Source organism: Coenobita brevimanus, chromosome 46 (assembly GCF_032717465.1).
Source record: "Coenobita brevimanus isolate Jiangsu-jjx chromosome 46, ASM3271746v2, whole genome shotgun sequence".
NCBI classification, from domain to species: Eukaryota; Metazoa; Arthropoda; class Malacostraca; order Decapoda; family Coenobitidae; genus Coenobita; species Coenobita brevimanus.
Window position 1 is genome coordinate 3,394,426 of NC_136999.1, and position 18,457 is coordinate 3,412,882.

The following is an 18,457-nucleotide window of genomic DNA, read 5'->3' on the forward strand; positions in this document are numbered from 1 at the left end:
TAACTCCCTCATGGTCAGGATAAGTCTAGTATTTTATTCCATGTATTACAGACGATTTTATCCAGGTGAGTGAGGCATAGGAGCCGGAGAGAGAAGTAATTCTGGTACAAATAACCCTTAGATGGTCAGGATAAGTCTAGCACTCAATTCCACGGACGATTATATTTGAGTCATAGGAGCCTGAGAGTGTTAATAGCGTCAGGTCCTACGTCACTGCTTAGATGACTTGGTTTCCTTTACCCTTGCAGCTGTCGATTGCTTGCGTGTGTGGGGTTGCGCACTTAACGCACACACAGTAGCTCTCCTCAGTACGGGATTGCGGAAGAGGAAACAGAATCTCTCTCTCTCTCTCTCTCTCTCTCTCTCTCTCTCTCTCTCTCATATCTGCCTGTCTGTAGCGTAGCAAACTTTATTTTCCCTCACCATTGTCGAAATAAAACCATATATACTCCTTATACAGCAAGATAAAGAGCGATAACATCAATAATAGAATGTTTATAGATCCCAATGGCAGCATCTTTGGCTCGATTTTCCAAATATCTGACTTATCTTCGCCATCAAGGTGTATTTTCCCTTGTAATTTTAAAGAAGAAGCTTGGTAAATTACTACGTTTTGATACAAAGAACTTCAAGCGTGTTAAGAAAGCGCGAATTCAAATCAAGACCCTGTTTGATAAGTGGGTGGAAACACACACACACACACACACACACACACACACACACACACACACACACACACACACACACACACACAACTAGTTCAGCGATGCCAAATGCAGCTGTTCTTTTGGTGTAGGTAAATTGACGCTGTTGATGGAAATAAATAGTGCTTATGATGTGCGAATCCACGCTTTCGTAAAACGGCGAGACCCACAGCGCTAAGAGAGCTGTTTCTTCTTCCCTTGACTGTGTTTCGGGGATGAAGTTTCAGTAAAATATCTAGCTTGTCTGTATCAAGTTTTATTTTCACGTGTAATTTGAGTTTATTTATATATTTACGATAACCAAAACGCCAAAACAAGGGCATTCGTACTGTCCTTGATTTGGCCTTGTGGAGAGACTGGAGAATGAGAGATTGACTAGGAGAGTGTGAGTGAGGGGAAGAGGAAAAAGGTGAGGGGGAGACAGGATGAGATGGAAGAATGGGATAGAGAGGTAGGTAAGAGAGGGTGTGTGTGAGTTGGAGAGAAGGCAGCCGGATAGCGGAGGACAGGATGACATGGAGGTGATTCATCCACTCTTTCGGAATTAAGGCATTTGACTATAGACAGATAGATAGAGACATAGATAGGTAGACAGACGTATATTGACAGATAGATAGATATAGACAGTCAGACAGATGGATAGATAGATTGATCGATAGATAGGTAGTCAGGTTCTTTAGGGAGGCAGTTCTCGAGCTTAATCTCACTTATCCAGTTATCTCTTTCTTTCTCTTCCAGCTCTCGCTCCTCATGATTGACGAGATGAAACCAGATTGCATTTACAGATAAAGGTATCAAAGCGTCAGGAGAAGCACATTACCACGGCCTGATGATAGCCTCGTGAGGTTGATTTTTCCCTCTGATATCTCTCTTATGTGGAGAGATGGTGGATGAGAGATTGACTAGGAGAGATGAGTGGAGTGGAGGGATTGAGGAGGAGTGTGTGAGTGGGGTGAAGGGTTTGACTACGAGTGTGTATGTGGGTGAAGTGAAGAGGGAGACCGAGGATGAGCTGGAGGGATGGGATGGGGAGGTGTGAGTAGGAGAAAGGGCAGCCTGATGGCGAAGGACGAAGATGAATCGGTGATGGCCATCCTTTCCGGGATTTAGGTACACCTCGCCACAGACAGACAGACAGACAGATTATTTGTCGTTTTATTCTTGCAACCTCCAGACGATTTTATTCAGCTTAGGGGAGACTTTTCGATCTGGAGGGGAGAAACAGAGACTTAACCTTTTTTTATTTTTCCCATTTATTTTCAAAGTTTCTTAAAATTTGTCCGGAAACAGGAAGAAGAAATTTAAAAGATAACGTCTTGGGAATGAAGGGTTGGCCACTTCTCTCCGATGACGTTTTTTTTCTTTGTTACTCTCAGAAAATTGATCTCTTAAGACTTTTCGAACGGAGGGTGGGTAGCTGTAGGCTTTGTTTTCCCTTTCGCTACTAGAGGCGACAAAGATATGCACCGGAAAACAACATCGCTGGATTGAAAGGGTTTTGTGTGTGTGTGTGTGTGTGAGAGAGAGAGAGAGAGAGAGAGAGAGAGAGAGGGAGAGAGAGAGAATTATAGTGGCATTTCCTCCAACTTAATGTGCAGATGTTACATACTTACATACATACATACATGCATATGTACACGCATACATACATAAATACATATATTCATCCATCCATCCATCCTTACATACATACATACTTATATCCGCATATACATGCATACATACATCCGCGTACCCTGCTTAGATTTGTGTTCAGATGTAAATATTACTGATTTTTGAACTGGGCAAATCAAAATTTTGTGTTATTTTTACCCACGAAATTAATGAAACGTTCTAACATCCACTGTTGCTAGGTAACAGTTAGATACGTTATATTATGATACGTTATATTATGATAAATCTCTTAAGTTTCTATAGTTCGTTCACCTTTACGTGGCCCAGATTTTCGCCTTTTTGTGGCATATTATGGGAAGTCCAGTGGTAGAACAGACTAGCTACTACGGCAACGGCTCTTATTGTCTCCACAGCGCTTCCTCATGAGTAGCATATTCTTATGTTGATCCATTGCCACACCTCAATATTCAGGGTAGAGAAATAGCAGTTTTTGGCCAAGGGAAAGTGAAGTGAGTATAGTGTAATCGTCCAGTACTACGGCTACCCATCTTCTCCATAACACTTCTTCGTGGGTAGGATATTCCAGTATTAATCCATTGCTACAACTTTGCATTCTAGTTGGAGAAAATGCATTTGTCGCCCAAACGAAAGTGAAACCATGTAGCATCATATTCCAGTGTTACTCTGTTGTTACACCTCAATATTCAGGATGGAGAGCTGACAGTTTTAGGCCAAGTTAAGGTGAATGGAGTGTAGCAGCATATTGTAAGGTTAATCTGATTGTTACACCTCAGCATTCAACATGGAGAGATGGCAGTTTTAGACCAAGTTAAGGCAGTTGTAGGCCAAGTTAAAGTGAGAAGAGTTTAGCAGCTTCTCAAACATCACACGCCTGCCCCAAGCATGTAAAGAGTAGGCTACCCATCACTGCAATAGATGTTGAAGGTTAGGGTGTTCGGTGACGTATTTTACGTTTAGTTCATATAGGCGTTTGTATGATATTTAGGGAGGGAAATGAGGTTGGGTGTGGGTTAATGGAGACTGTTTCTAATTCCATCAATACAGATGGTTTCTTAAGAGTAAACTGAATTGTCTGAATGGTGCAAGAATAACAATCTGCAACAACAGCAACAACAACAACCACTGTACATAGTAGTACTACTACTATTACTACTACTACTACTACTTCTACTACTACTACTACTACTAATCATCATCATCATCATCATCATAATCATCATCATAATCATCATCATCATCATCTAGACGTCCTCTCCCACCTCGATGTTTTTAACCCCGTCACTGCAGATTTTTTCCTCTAGAGTTAATTAGTCTTCTGGAGTCAGAAGGAAGCTTTTTAAAAATGTCTCCGAATTCAAAGGGTTAAAAGGAGACGGTGACCAGGGGTGTGGGAGGAGCCAGTGAGACCAAAACCCTCCTCCTCGGGCCAGCCAAGCTCAGTGTTGCGGTGGCTATTGAGGGGGAAGGTTACGCGTCCCTCGCTCTCGCCTCGCTCGCTTGCGGACAGGGAAGTGGGGATAAACACAGCCCACCCAATTCGTGTAGTTTTCTGTGTCGCTTCTTAAAAAGTGGATATATATATATGTGCCAGTGTGTCTTTCTATTGATGGTTTAGTGAGTCTTGAGCTTTTAGTGAATTTGAATATTATGATGTAAAGTTGAATAATGTCCAGCAACAAATTACCGTAGGTGATGTTAAATGTGATTCTGGATGTAAAAGTCGATTGGTTTGTAGGACAAGTGTGAGTCCTTGACCCTGTGACGATGATGGTGTGGTGTAGGAGCGTGGCTATCCTGCTGGCGATGCTGGTGGTGGTGAGGGGGAGTGAAGCCACGGCCGGCAGTTATCTCAAGATGTTCGAGGCCCAGTACAACCCTCCAGACCCCTGCTACGACGAGGAAACAGGCGATCTACCCAAGAAGTGCATCCCGGATTTTATCAACGCGGCGTTCGGGCGGAGCGTGGAGACCTCGAGCACGTGCGGCAACCCCCCCTCCCGCTACTGCATCACGTCCCAGGAGAAGGGCGAGGTGAAACGGAGTTGTGATGTGTGTGATGCCACTGACCCGGCCCGAGCACACCCCCCGCACTACCTGACAGATCTCAACAACCCCAACAACCTCACCTGCTGGCACTCGGCTCCCATCGACCCCAAGAACCCCAACAACGTGTCTCTCACCCTCTCCCTGGGAAAGAAGTATGAGCTGACCTACATAAGTCTCCAGTTTTGTGGACAGAAGCCTGACTCCCTCTCCATCTACAAGAGCATGGACTACGGACGCACGTGGATCCCCTTCCAATACTACTCGTCGCAGTGTCGCAAGGTATATGGGCGCCGGAATCGCATGGTGCTGGGCAAGGCTAACGAACAGGAGGCCTTGTGCACCGACGCCCATTTGAGCCACAACGACCCCCTAACTAGTTCAGGGTCTGCCAGAATTGCCTTCAGCACATTAGAAGGTCGTCCCTCCGCCTACGACTTCGACTCCTCTCCGGTGCTACAAGACTGGGTGACGGCCACGGATATCAAGGTGGTTCTGGATAGGCTTCACCCGGAGGCGGATGAAGCTACGGCGGATAACGAGAGCGTGGCACAGGAGAGCTTCAGTTACGCCGTTGCAGACCTGGCTGTCGGTGGCCGCTGCAAGTGCAATGGTCACGCCTCACGCTGTATTCCGGACAAGAGCGGTCAGGGCGAACTGGTATGCGATTGCGCCCACAACACGGCCGGACGCGAGTGTGAGAAGTGTAAGCGCTTCCACTTTGATCGTCCTTGGGGTCGCGCCACCGGTCGCGAGGCCAACGAGTGCGTAGGTGAGTACCAGATCACTAGGCCACACCACACCTGGCCACCCCGCCCGCATTCTTACCTGTCCACTCGCTTCACCACCACGTATCTATTACCTCATCTCACACTTTCATTATCTCACTAGTCTCTTCCCCGGTACCTCCTTTGTACAATTTATATCGATCGTCTCCCGCCACACTGCACTACAGCATCACACCTGGTCATCCCGCCCTCGTTCTTACCTGCCCACTCACTTACCCACCACAAGTCTCATCACTGGATCTCACTTTATATTATTATCTTTCTTCTCTTTCCTCATTTTCGTCTCACTTCCCAAACACCTTTATCTCCAATTCCATACCTGGCCACCCAACCCGCATTCTTACCTGTCCACTCACTTACCTGCCACATATCTCATTACCTGATCTCACTTTGTTCTACTATATCTTGACTCTTCCATCGCCTCTCCCTGATTTATTTTTACCTCTCGTCTCTCACTATATCACCACACTTGGCTCATCCGCATTCTTACCTGTCCACTTGCTTCCCCACCACATATCTCAGTAGCTGATACGTGCTGTCTATTTTATTATCTGTCTAGTCTCTTTCCTCATTCTTGTCTCCCACGCGTCCCCCTCCGCGCCTCCTCCGTTTATATCTCTAATACCACGTCACACCACACCTGGCCCACCCGCATTCCTACCTGTCCACTCGCTTCACCCACACATATCTCCTAACCTGATCTCGCAGTATGTTATTATCTCTAGTCTCTTCACCCACATGTCCTGCGTTCATTTATAATCTTTAGTCTCCTGCACATATAAAACATTTTCTTCTCTCTCTGCGGTAGTATCTCCACCCACTCTCTCTTCATTCGTTCTCTCTCAGAGCTCTTCTCTCGTATATACCGGTACATAATTTTATCATTCTTTTGATTTTGTGTGCGTCTTGTGTTTTATTCCAGTTACCTTCAGACATTATTATTCAGTAAAGATTGGGTAAAGGAGTCTGAGAGTGATTCTTTTTCTGTTCAGTCGCTTCCCTCCGCATATACATCATCCTTTGTAATCCCTTTATATATTTATTTAATTTCTTCCCTTATCTTTCCCCGTGCGTGTCTCATTCTTCGCACTTCTCTTGTTTACAAATTCGTATCTTTAATTTGTACCCCACCACTTTTATTTATTTATTTATTTTATTATCTCCACTCTCTTCTTCCTCCCCACACATGTTCCTTGCTCCTTTGTTATAAATGAATGAGTGTATTGGCAATTTCCACAAGTCATTCAGTTTGCAAATTAAGAACAGGATATATTTGCATGGGGTATGGTATGGAAATTTCGGAATATCTTATAGTCAGTCTCGAGAAATCTAGTCTAGATGCATTGACTGTAATTCCTCTGCAAAAGTTGCCGTGAAAGTTTGAACGGTGTAGTGAGTAAATTAACAGAGCTCGCAAAACGGTACCCATGGAAGTTACTGTATTTACGAGAGAGAGAGAGAGAGAGAGAGAGAGAGAGAGAGAGAGAGAGAGAGAGCAGTACAAATGGAAGTGAATATATAGATGAAAATTTCTAGTATTAAAAGATAGGTGTGTGTCGGTGAACAGAGCGGGAAGGAGGTAAGAGACGCTTTGCAAGTTTTATCCTTGCTATTTACAGACGATTTTGTCTTCCTCAGTTTCTCCTCCAAAACCCCTTCACCCTGAGGAGTAGGTAGGGCTGAATAAAATCGTCTGGCGTTCGGTAGGTAGGTAGGTAGGTAAGTCGGTGGGTATGTAAGAATAAATGGCTGCAATACGACCTTGGATTGGCTGGGTTTAGCGCATCTGGAGGTGTTTCCCTCGCTGAGTAAAAGCGTCTGGAGAGAAAAAAAACGTCGGAAGATAATGCGAATAGAGTAAAGAAGACATGGTTCCAGTGAAGAGGTTAAGTTTCATTCATGAGGCTGGTTGCGGCCGCTCCTCCTCCTCTTCCTACTCCTCCTCCCTCGGTCCCCCTTCTCCCGCCTCCGCCTCGTCTCGCCACACGCTGCTCCACTCACTCTCACTACCAGACACATTCTCTCTCTCTCTCTCTCTCTCTGCACATCTAGTAAGTTTTCGAGGGTGATGCGGGGAAGATTTTTTTATTTGCGGTAGGTGACAGTTATGCTTCCTTAAGATGTTTACATTTCGCTCTATTACGTAAGATTTCGTAGTAGTCAGATAACCACCTGAGGGAAGGATTTTAGTCTTAATGGCACCACTTCGCTAGGTTGTTCCCAGGCTAAATAAAATCGTCTGATTGTAATAAAACTGTAACATAAAAATCGCTATGTTGTGGTGCCGATAATTAAGGGATTTTACGGGATTTTTTTTTTATTCCACGGAAGATCGCGGACGTATTTCCTCGAGATTTTTTCCTCGTACCTTCCCCCGTGTTTTTCGTGGGGTAAGAAGATTCCTTATCACCTCTTCCGTAGCGATTTATTTTCCGAACAACCCACCGAGATCCTCTTTTGTTTCTCGTATATCTGTTTTTCATGTCGACGTAGATTGCATAACACCCAAGAGTATCGTAACGGAGCCGAGTCAGAAATAAATCGGTAAGGAAGGGGTGTTTTTAAGCTTATGAAAATGCCACCCATGGAACGAAGCACAGGGTTTGAGCTCAAGAATCTGAGCCTTAGAACCTCCTGTCTCGTCTTTCTTATCTCGGTCTCGTCCTTCTTATCTCGATCTCGTCATCCTTATCTCGATCTCGTTGCGTTCCTTGTCTCGATCTTATCTTGCTTATCTCGATCTCGTCTCGTTTTCTTATCTCGATCGCGTCTCGTCTTCCTTGTCTGGATCTCGTCCCGTTTCCTTATCCCGATCTCGTCTCGTTTCCTTATCTCGATCTCGACTCGTTTCCTTATCTCGATCTCGACTCGTTTCCTTTTTTGGATCTCCTCTTGTCTTCCTTATCTCGATCTTGTCTCGTTTCCTTATCTCGATCTCGACTCGTTTCCTTTTATCGATCTCGTCTTGTCTTCCTTATCTCGATCTCGTCTCGTTTCCTTATCTCGATCTCGTCTCGTTTCCTTATCTCGATCTCGTCTCGTTTCCTTATCTCGATCTCGTCTCGTTTCCTTATCTCGATCTCGTCTCGTTTCCTTATCTCGATCTCGTCTCATATCCTTTTCTCGATCACGTGTGTCTGCACCTTGACCCCTTGAGACCGATGACTTTTTTTTTTTTTAGTTATAGTTTACTGCCACCAAACTATTTTATTTGAGAGCATCCTACTACGTTTGCTTTACCGTGACCCAGATTCTCGTCCTTTTGCAGCTGATTTCACGTAGCTCAGTGTCAGATAAGGACAGCGCTACGTCTCTGCATTCCCCCCATAGCACCTCTTCGTGACTAGCATCATAATCGTCAGTCAGTCTGTCCTTGCGTGCGTTCGAGATGGAGGGATGGGAGTTTTAGGCCAAGATAGAGTAAAAGGAGTATAGTGGTGACGTTGAATGAAGGTTACTGATATATCTAGCTCCCCCAGTTTGAAAAGTCTCCCCTCAGCTGAATAAATTTTTTGGGAAGTAGCAGGAATAAAAGAAAAAAAAAAAAACGGATTGCAGGGATTGAGACTTACCTTGAATCCAGAGTTAAGGCGTCCGCAGGTAGAATAATATTAAAGAAAGAAAAAGCTTAATCATATTGAACGGTTTAACCCATCAGTCCGATTATGTATATATTTTTTACCTTGTTTAACAACTCTGGAAACACTTTGATTGGGGAAGGTTTGATATAGCTTTCATTTCCGTCTTCAAAAGCTGGATAAGTTTGGAGTAAAATACGTATGTAAGAGTGAGGTGGAAGATTACCCGTTAAGACTCATATAGAAGGCGTGGGTTTCCATTAGGCGAATTAAGAGCAAAATCGTCTAGTGGTACGGTAGGCAAAATTAAATTCCCGGGTGTTGCGCTGTGTACTGTAAGAGGGTGTAGAGGGCGGAGAGATGGAGAGGAATGAAGTCGGATGAGGCTGCGTTGTGGCGTTGAAATCTGGCGTTGTTTTGCTCTGACGGAAGTAGCTGCTGAGTTGTCGAGGAAATGGCAGATCGATAAATGTGTTGCTTAAGTGGTAGATCGATGAAATGTGTCACTTAAGTGGTTCGTTGATCGATGAAATGTTTTGCTTAAGTGGTCCCGGGTAGATCGATAAAATGTGTGGCTTAAGTGGTAGATCGATAAAATGTGTCGCTTAAGTGGTTGATCAATACAATGTGTGGCTTAAGTGGTTGATCGATAAAATGTGTTGCTTAAGTGGTAGATCGATAAAATGTATAACTTTAGTGGTAGATCGATAAAATGTGTATTGCTTAAGTGTTAGATCGATAAAATGTGTATTGCTTAAGTGTTTGATCGATAAAATGTATCACGTAAGTGGTAGATCTACAAAATGTATTGTTGTGCTAAGAATATTATTTTGAAAGACGTCTTGGTACTGCAAATCCAGGTTGATGTTCAGAGTAAGTCGCTGAAGAAGAGTTGTTACGATTTTTTTTTTTTTTTTTTTTTGCCACCCTGGTTGAAATGGCCTGCTGAGATAAAATTATGGCGTTACGAAGCAGTTTATGGTGCTCTTCAGGAGAGAGAGAGAGAGAGATTGGAGACTGCTAGAGTGAAAAGGATAGGTTCAGACTGAATGGGAGGAAATGCATGTGGGGTTGTTGAAGGCGAAAACAAATAATACCGCAATAGCAGCAGTTTAGAGAAAAAAATAAATATAATTAACAGAAGGAGAAAAAAGAACAGACGGAAAAATTAGGGAAATCTGAGAGACGAAAAAATGAAAGAAATCTAAAAAACAGAAAAATGAAAAACTGTAACACACGGAAAAATGAAAGAATTCTGACAGACAGAAAATGAAAGAAATCTAACACACGGAAAATTGAAAGAAATCTAACAAACGGAAAAAACGAAAGAAATCTAACAAACGGAAAAAACGAAAGAAATCTAACAAACGGAAAAAACGAAAAAAATCTAACAAACGGAAAAACGAAAGAAATCTAACAGACGGAAAAATGAAAGAAATCTAACAGATGGAAAATGAAAGAAGTCTAGCAGATAGAAAAATGAAACAAGTCTAACAAACGAAAAAATGAAAGAACTCTAAGAAACAGAAATATGAAAGAAATCTAACAAAACGAAAAAATAAAGGAATCTAACAATAGGCGTAACAAATACCTGTACATCGAACGAACATTTTCCGTCGCCTCCGCTTCGCTATGTTTATTTCCGCCATACGATATTCTTCAGCTTAGTAGAAACCTGAAGTAAAATGCAGGGTGACGAAAAGTGATAGGATGAACGACGAATAATGATGATTGAGTAAAAGGTAAATAAATAACCAAATGAAAATCGTACTGCGTTGAGGTCTCTCGCGGACGCTCTAGTTTGTGTCTGTGGTATGGAACCGGATGATAGATAAGTAGAAATCACAGTATAGCTAGTAGGATACTCGCAGGTCACGTTTTATTACTCCTAGTTAAGATACAGCGATATAGCGTCACGCAGGAGATATTCAGATAAAAGACAGCCAGATGAAAAATAATATCGTAGGCTGAGGTATAAACTGACGCCACATTTAATGGTACTAATAAATTCAACACAGATATAAAACTCTGCCCATATAAAACTGTATTCATATATAAAACTTTACAGATATATAAACTCTACCCACATGTAAAACTATGGATATTAAATTCTGGATATAAAACTCTACAGATAAATCCTACGCAGATATGAAGTTCTAGATATTAATTTCTAGATAATTATAAAACTCTACAGATATATAAACTGCGCACATGTAAAACTCTAAATATTACATTCTAGAGATAAAACTTAACATTAAATTCTACGCAGATAAAAAAACTCTAGATATATTAACCCCTTTTGTGCGATTATGTATTAATCCCGCTACCGCCAGGGGATTTTCTCAGATTAGCGGGGATCACCGATGCTCAGAAATAGCTAAGTCATTAACGTTTTCACCACAGTGACATCATTTAGCTGTATTTTATTCCAATTACCGCCAGGTTACTGCTACTACTACTACTTCTACTACCATCACCACCACTACTACTACTACTACTACAACTACTTGTACTCCTACTACTTGTACTCCTACTACTTGTACTACTGCTACTACAGCTACTACTACTACTAACTTAAAAATTTCCCTCACGGTAATGGTTATAAGTATACAGACACTCCAATGAGATTTTTTTTTTTTTAAGGTAAAATTATCTGTGGTAATAAGAAGAACACGATATGTCTTCATTCTCGGCCCAAACGTCAGTTGTGATACGGTAGTTTTTAACATTTTTGATTCTCTGATTTGGGCATTGTTAAACTCTTCATTCTTTTGCAAAATCGTATGTAACGTACGGTAGGTATCTAATAAAGCGCAGAAAAAAAGCAACTAATTGTAGTATCTGTGAATGATTAGGTGTGTGTGTGTGTGTGTGTGTGTGTGTGTGTGTGTGTGTGTGTGTGTGTGTGTGTGTGATGGTTTCAAGGATTGCATCGGGATATGATAAAGTTGCACGGAGATATTTTTATGTTGCGACCACCCTGGATGAACTGGCGGGATGCCGTGTAGCGTCAAGCAAAAAGAAAAAAAAATGATGGATTGATATTGTCTTTGATACCAAGTTATGCAGAGTAACTCATCGCCGTAGACCACTGCTTCTGAAAATTGATGTTAACCTGTTTATAGTACACGGGTCATTTTAGAGTTCAAAACAGTCGAATGGTTGTAGTGAGATAAAATATGAACGTCGTGGTACTGAAGAGATGAAGTGGGATTTTGGTCAGCCTTTCACCTTAGAGTTCCCCCCGAGATTGAATGAAGTTACCTGGCGATAGTAAGGATCATTGGTAAAGACATCTTTTGAAAGGCATGATATGGTGTTTATTTCCAGTTCCTTCACTACCAGATGTCTTGGAAAGCTTTGTAAAATCGTCAGGCGGTAGGAAAAGTAAAAACAAAAATAAAAAGCCATCGCACTGAAGGTATTAATCAGTAATTGTTTTTCTTTTAATTGGTTGTTGATTGGCGAGTGAAATGGAAGGACTAGATTGAAGAGCGGGCGCAGGAGGGCAGAGTGCATGAGATGGGATGAGAGATTGCAAGTTGAGCCAGGATAAAGTTGCACCGGAGATCCCTTTGTTGCGGTCACCTTGCATGAGAGCCGAGGTCAGGGCACCGGGCAAGAGATAGATAGATAGATGGATAGATGTATAAAAGATACAGCGAGATAGATTGGGATAGATAAGAATATCGGTTAGCGCCTGGACAGGGCAACAGAAGCAAGACAGATTTGTTGGTAGAGAAAGTTTAGATCAACACCTTTATACCTCAGGCATCAGACACGAGATAGATTGATAGACAGAAAGCGTATGGATTAAAACCTGTTAAGATGGGGACAGGGCATCAGATTTTAAAGGATAGATATAAACCCGGTATATCTAGATCAGCGCTAGTGTAGACCAGAGCAGGGCAACAGATGGGTAGGTAGGTAGACAGACGGATGTTTCGATTTGCGCCTGTGTACAAGGATGGTGCGCGGAGCTGACCTGACTGGAACGTGGCGTGGACTTGCCCAGTAACGCTTGTCAGGTGTTACAGGGGGGGAAGGAAGTAATTAATCGTATTTTGGGCACTTCCGTAATTAAATCTGCAAAATCTAATGACTGAAAGCTTGAAATTGACCAGATGTGAGTAGTTGGTCATTTAGGTGTAATAGATATAATTTGTGTTATTTTGAAAAACGGCAATCCAGAGGGGAGGAGCTAAAACGAGTCGGATCCACTGAGCATGAGCAGAGGGCTACAAGGCGGGGCAGGAGTTAATGGATTTTTAAAAATATTATAATGAACTTAAACTAATTATTGAAAACTTGAAATTGGCTTGTTAGAGTAGGTGGTTATCTACGTGTAATAGATACCTGGAAGTTAATGTTCTTATAAAATTTTGAAAACCATCAGTTGCGAGGGGGAGGAGCTGTCGAAAGCTGGATCCAGTACGCATGCGCAAAGGTTGGACTAGGCGGGGTAGGGATAGATGCAGTGTGACTATTTTTCCTTTTCTTATTTGTCTTCATAACAATCTCCATTTTTTTTTTTTAACCCTCCGCGCGTTCATTTGTCTGTCGCTCCGCACTTTTTAAAACTGAGTGAAAATATGCGTTTCATTCTCGCGCGAATACCATGGTTTTAATGAACATGGTTATCGCAAAACGGTGCATAGGCCATACCGGTTTGGAATTTGGCCTCCGCGTGTTTTCTTGATTCTTGCTCTGGACGAACTTTTTATTTTATTTGGCTTTTATTTTTCTTGTGTGAATATCATGGGTTTAATTAAATTGGCTCTGGTAAAACGATGTAGTGGATTATGCTGTCTGGAATTTAGCCGCATGTGCCTAAGTTTTCTTGATCTTTGATGGACGAACTATATAATTATTATTATTGCTACTACTACTCTTGCCACCACCACCGCTACAACAACAACAACAACAACAACAACAACAAATACTACTACTACTACTGCAACTAGTAGTAGTACTAGTAGTAGTAGTACCACTGCTACTACTACTAGTACCAGTAAAACTCCTTTGTCAGCGAGATACGAGCGAGGCCATCTAAATCCGAAAGCACTGAAATGTTGCCTTACACCCCAAGGATGCGTAGAGTATAATTATTGATGGCTGTCTACTGTACCTACCAAGTTTCATGCCTTTACGACAAGCTGTCTGGCCTGTAGCCCTCTCGAGAAGATTTTCGACATCCTGCACATGGCTCGTGTCTTGTGCCACGTGACCGCCTGGGTATGATGAAACCTGTCAAAAAAAAATCTAAAAAAATTGGGTTATCATATGGTGCAAACCACGCAGCGATCGGCCCTGTGGTTGCTGAGAAATAAACTCAAGAGTGATGCAGTCGGGCTGGAGCGGGTTGGGCCCTGGCCGGGTCGGGCCGCTCCTATATGAGAAAATGTCACTACTTCATGAGAGACATGAGGGTTCCGCCCTCGCCCTTAACTACTACTACTACGACTACTACTACTACTGTTGCTCTTGGTTTACTGTTTAATACTGGCCCAGAAATATTCACCGATTTTGTCTCCCTGCATCTCCGCCACTCTTGCCTTCCTTGATTTTGGGTTTACCGGTATTTATTTATCAAACATGCCCTCAGGTGTTCATTGCCATATCTGCTACCCTAATTTCTACGCAAGACATGTCGTTTCCTCAAGTATATTACAATTAAATACCATGCTATTTCCTCGCCAGTGGTCCTATTTTTCTACTTTCGTCTATGTCGGATTATCCAGCCCAATTTTTTACTTCCTACCGGTAGCCATCTTGGTCTGCTCCAGTGTTCTTTTCCAATTAGATTATCATTAGACTATTATTATTATTATTATTATTATTATTATTATTGCTGTCAGAAGGGCCTGAGAGTGTTAATTCTGTCACCATCAACCCTGCCATGATCGGGGTAACTCTAGTATTCTTTTCTAGCTAACCCCAAAATCATTTAGCTGAGGGCGAGTCATAGGAGCTTGAGTTTTATCTTTGCCTTCAGTAACCCTCCCTCCTTCAGGTAAATTTTCTTTTAGTTAACGTCAAGCGATTTTATCTTACTGTCACAGGAGGTCGAGATAAATGCACGTAACGCGGATATAGGTAGATTTCGGCTTAATCATAGTAGGTTAATTTTCTTTCAGTTAACCTCAGACGATTTTCTTTATCAAGGAGTCTTAGGAGGCAGAGGTAAATTCTAAACGTAACTCGGATGTAGTTAGATTCGACTTTAGGTGTCCAATTCCTTGTCATAATGGAAGGATCATTGCTACCTGTGTAATCATCGTGACTTGATTGGGTTACCGATGATGGTTGGGTAATTTTGATAATGCCTTATGGAGTAATTGCCTTAGTATTTCAGTGTGTGTGTGTGTGTAGGTTGTGGTACGTGCCCTCCCTGGCATAACAAATGTATATAAGAAGTCTACCGTAACTCAGCTGAGAGAGAGAGAGAGAGAGAGAGAGTAATTATTTAGTGACTATAACAGGTTCATACCACACGAAGTCCATTCAAGCCGGTGTCTCTTTCTTTCTTTCCTTTTTCCCTTTTCACATGTGCCTCTAGACGGTTTTACTAGGTGCAGGGGGGGGGGTATATGCAGCATTAATCCAGGCCTTGAGAGAGATATAACCCCCTAAGCTGAATAAAAAAAAAAGTATGAAAACGAATGCGCAGAATTTGTACGTTATTGGAGTGAAGGGGTTAAATCGCTCTTGATAATGGGTGCCCTAAGCTGAGTGAAATCGTCTTGCAGTAGTGATAATTCAGTATGGTGCTAAAGAGTAATTATGGTAGTGAATAGGTAAAAAAATGTGAGCTGCTTTACACCGTTACAAAATGATAATAATAATACTGATAATAATAATAATAATAATAATGATAATAGTAATAATAGTAGTAGTAGTAGTATTGATAATAATAATAATAATAATAATAATGATAATAAAGATTAGATAAAGCTGTGTATGTTGCAGTCAGTTGGCAAGGATCGGGAGTTGAGCCTAACCCAAAGGGAAAGCTCAAGAGTTTGGGTTCATTTATTATCGGACAAATTGCCCTTCACTGTTTGTTTCTCTTCCTGAGTCTCCAGTTTGACGTCAGCCTTCAATTTATTTACCCCAAGTGTATATGTGTTTTCAGGGATATTTCGGGTTACATATATAGCGGTATACTTTCTTTCGTTTGTCCCGGTTCTATCTATATATCTATCTACGGTAACTCTATATTCTGTGTGTGTGTGTGTGTGTGTGTGTGTGTGTGTGTGTGTGTGTGTTTTATTATTAACTTGTCTTCAGTATGTTCCCACTAAATTGAATATTAAATAATGTCATTTAGCGGTTGCACAACACTAATTAAATAACATACCATCGTAATAAATTGGCTAATGGTGATAAATTTGTTAACCGCGGCTTAACTCCTCACGAAATATACCGTAAACCAATTACGAGTAGAATAACTTTACGATAGCAAGAATGCAATAAATAAGAGTGATCGTATGAAGAGACCAATGGTATTAACTAGCAGCTGAATTCACTTAACCACCAACAATATATTATACCAGTGTGGTGTGTTTTTCGCGGACATTCACAGTTTTGGCGCCGGAGTGGTCGCTGTGAGGCTAATAACTAGGCCGGAATTGCGCCTGTTGCCCCGTTTTCGCGCACCAATCCGTTTTGAATATTCGCGGGGAGTTGTGGCGTATATTTCACAATAGCGGCGAGGTTGACGGCGTAATGAAGTTCACGAGGATGGGATTTGGGTTTATGAAGTTCACTGGGATGGGATTTTCAGTTTTATTTTTCATCGACGAGAAGGAAATTTTGCTAAATGTACGGTACTTAGGCCACTCATCCATTACGGTACGGTACGGTACGGTGAGGTTTTTCTGCTTTTTATTTTTGCTGCCGGGACGATACCATTGAGCTTTGTAGAGAGGTTTTTCGAACTGGAGGGACTATATTAGCCTTAATTAACTTTATCTCTACCAGACGTCATATAGCGTAGTAAAAAAAAAAAAATAAAGTTAAGTCTTCAGGCTCAACTTATAACGTCTCGGTTAACAGCGTAATGAAGTACCGAGAATTCCATTTCGATTCTCCGCCATCTGAAAGAACTTTGGCTAGACTTAAATACTGAGACTAATTTACTGGAGGGTTTCTAATATAAACCTTGCAGAACGTAAATAGATACCTGTGTATTACGACTTTTCCCCACCGTTACCTGATTGGGAAAGAAAAAAAAAAAAAAAAGGATCCTCGGTAACCAGAAGTCGCTACACATCGTCTATATTTGTTGATCCACGAAATCGGTTCCTTTTTCTCCGGTGACGTAAACTTTCTCCAGATTTACACACACCCGGTGCAAATATATATCGATGGCAGTTTGGACAGGTTGATCCGCGGAAAACAGAGACCGCCACACATCGGCGATATTTGATCCTGCGAAATCGGTTCTTTTGCTCCGTTGTCATAAACTAATTTAATCCACGTTTATCGTAACTTTATCCACGGTTATTGTAACTTTATCTACATTTATCGCAACTATCCACTTTTATCGTAACTTTATCCACATGCCTCGTAACTCTCCACGTTCATCCTAACTTTACGTTAATCGTAACTTTGTCCACGTTCATCGTAACTTTATCCACTTTTATCGTAACTTTATCCACGTTCATCGTAACTTTATCCTCGTTCATCGTAACTTTATCCACGTTCATCGTAGCATTATCCACGTTTATCATAACTATCCACGTTCATCGTAATATTATCCACGTTCATTGTATCTTTAACCACGTTCATCGTAACTTTATCTACGTTTATCGTACGGTAACTTACCTGACGCAGACATGTACCGGGATCGTAATGGTTCTTAAGTAAAGTCGCTGCAGGTCATCGATAGAAACTCCTTGTACTGTGGATCCTTTAATATTCTCTTTTCTTTCTTTTTTCTTTCTTTTCTTTTCTTTTATGATCTTTGACGTGAACAGACTTTTTCTGCATTTTTCTTAAAACTTGTTAGGTACAGAGGCATAAAGCGTTTTTTTTTTTTTTTTTTTTTATAGGTGGTTGTCCTAGGCGCGCGAAAACATCATAAAAAAATTAATATTACAAATTTAGTTTCAAAGCCAATTTAGGCGGGTATAATTTAATTACTTCATTTGGTGATTTTTTTTTTCCTTGCTATGTTGCCGCCATAAAAGTCTTCATCTTAGGAGACAATTTGGCTCGTATTCTTGTCGGTTAAGGAAGCTCCCTAACGCCTCATCCTCAGCGATTTATTCTTGGATATGGCTGGTTATTATCATTTTGTACGTTATTTATGCAAAAAAATAGTGATACCAGTATTGGAAATATTTCACGGAAGAGGACAGTAAGATGTAGGAAGCTAAATAAATCACTTAAGAAAAGGTGTTAGGGAGCTTGCATAAGCGACGAGAATACAGGGCTTTATTCAGAAAGGGTTACATGTCATTGATAATATTTCATACTGTACTGGATTTTTTTTTTTTTTTTTTTACAATTTTAGACTTACCACCAGACGATTTAATTCAGTGTGGAGACAGGTCATTGTGACGGGATGAACTCAGACGAAGCGCCGAGCTTGTGTTATGGAAGTAGAAATCGCCCGATAGATTGGTAGATATATAGATAGATTGATAGATAGATTGACTGGGAGAGATGGATAAAAAAAGTGAATAAAAAATAAATAAATATA

At 41.5% G+C, this 18,457-nt stretch overlaps 1 protein-coding gene across 1 annotated transcript in view; it reads left to right on the forward strand.

The window, feature by feature from the left end:
- The first annotated feature begins 4,106 nt into the window (after positions 1 to 4,106).
- The window catches only part of LOC145398800 (netrin-1-like), a 109,752-nt gene continuing 95,401 nt past the window's right edge, over positions 4,107 to 18,457 (forward strand). The window contains exon 1 of the mRNA XM_080271609.1: positions 4,107 to 5,154. Within this exon, the coding sequence (XP_080127735.1) occupies positions 4,107 to 5,154 (1,048 nt within the window). The remainder of the gene's footprint in view (positions 5,155 to 18,457) is intronic.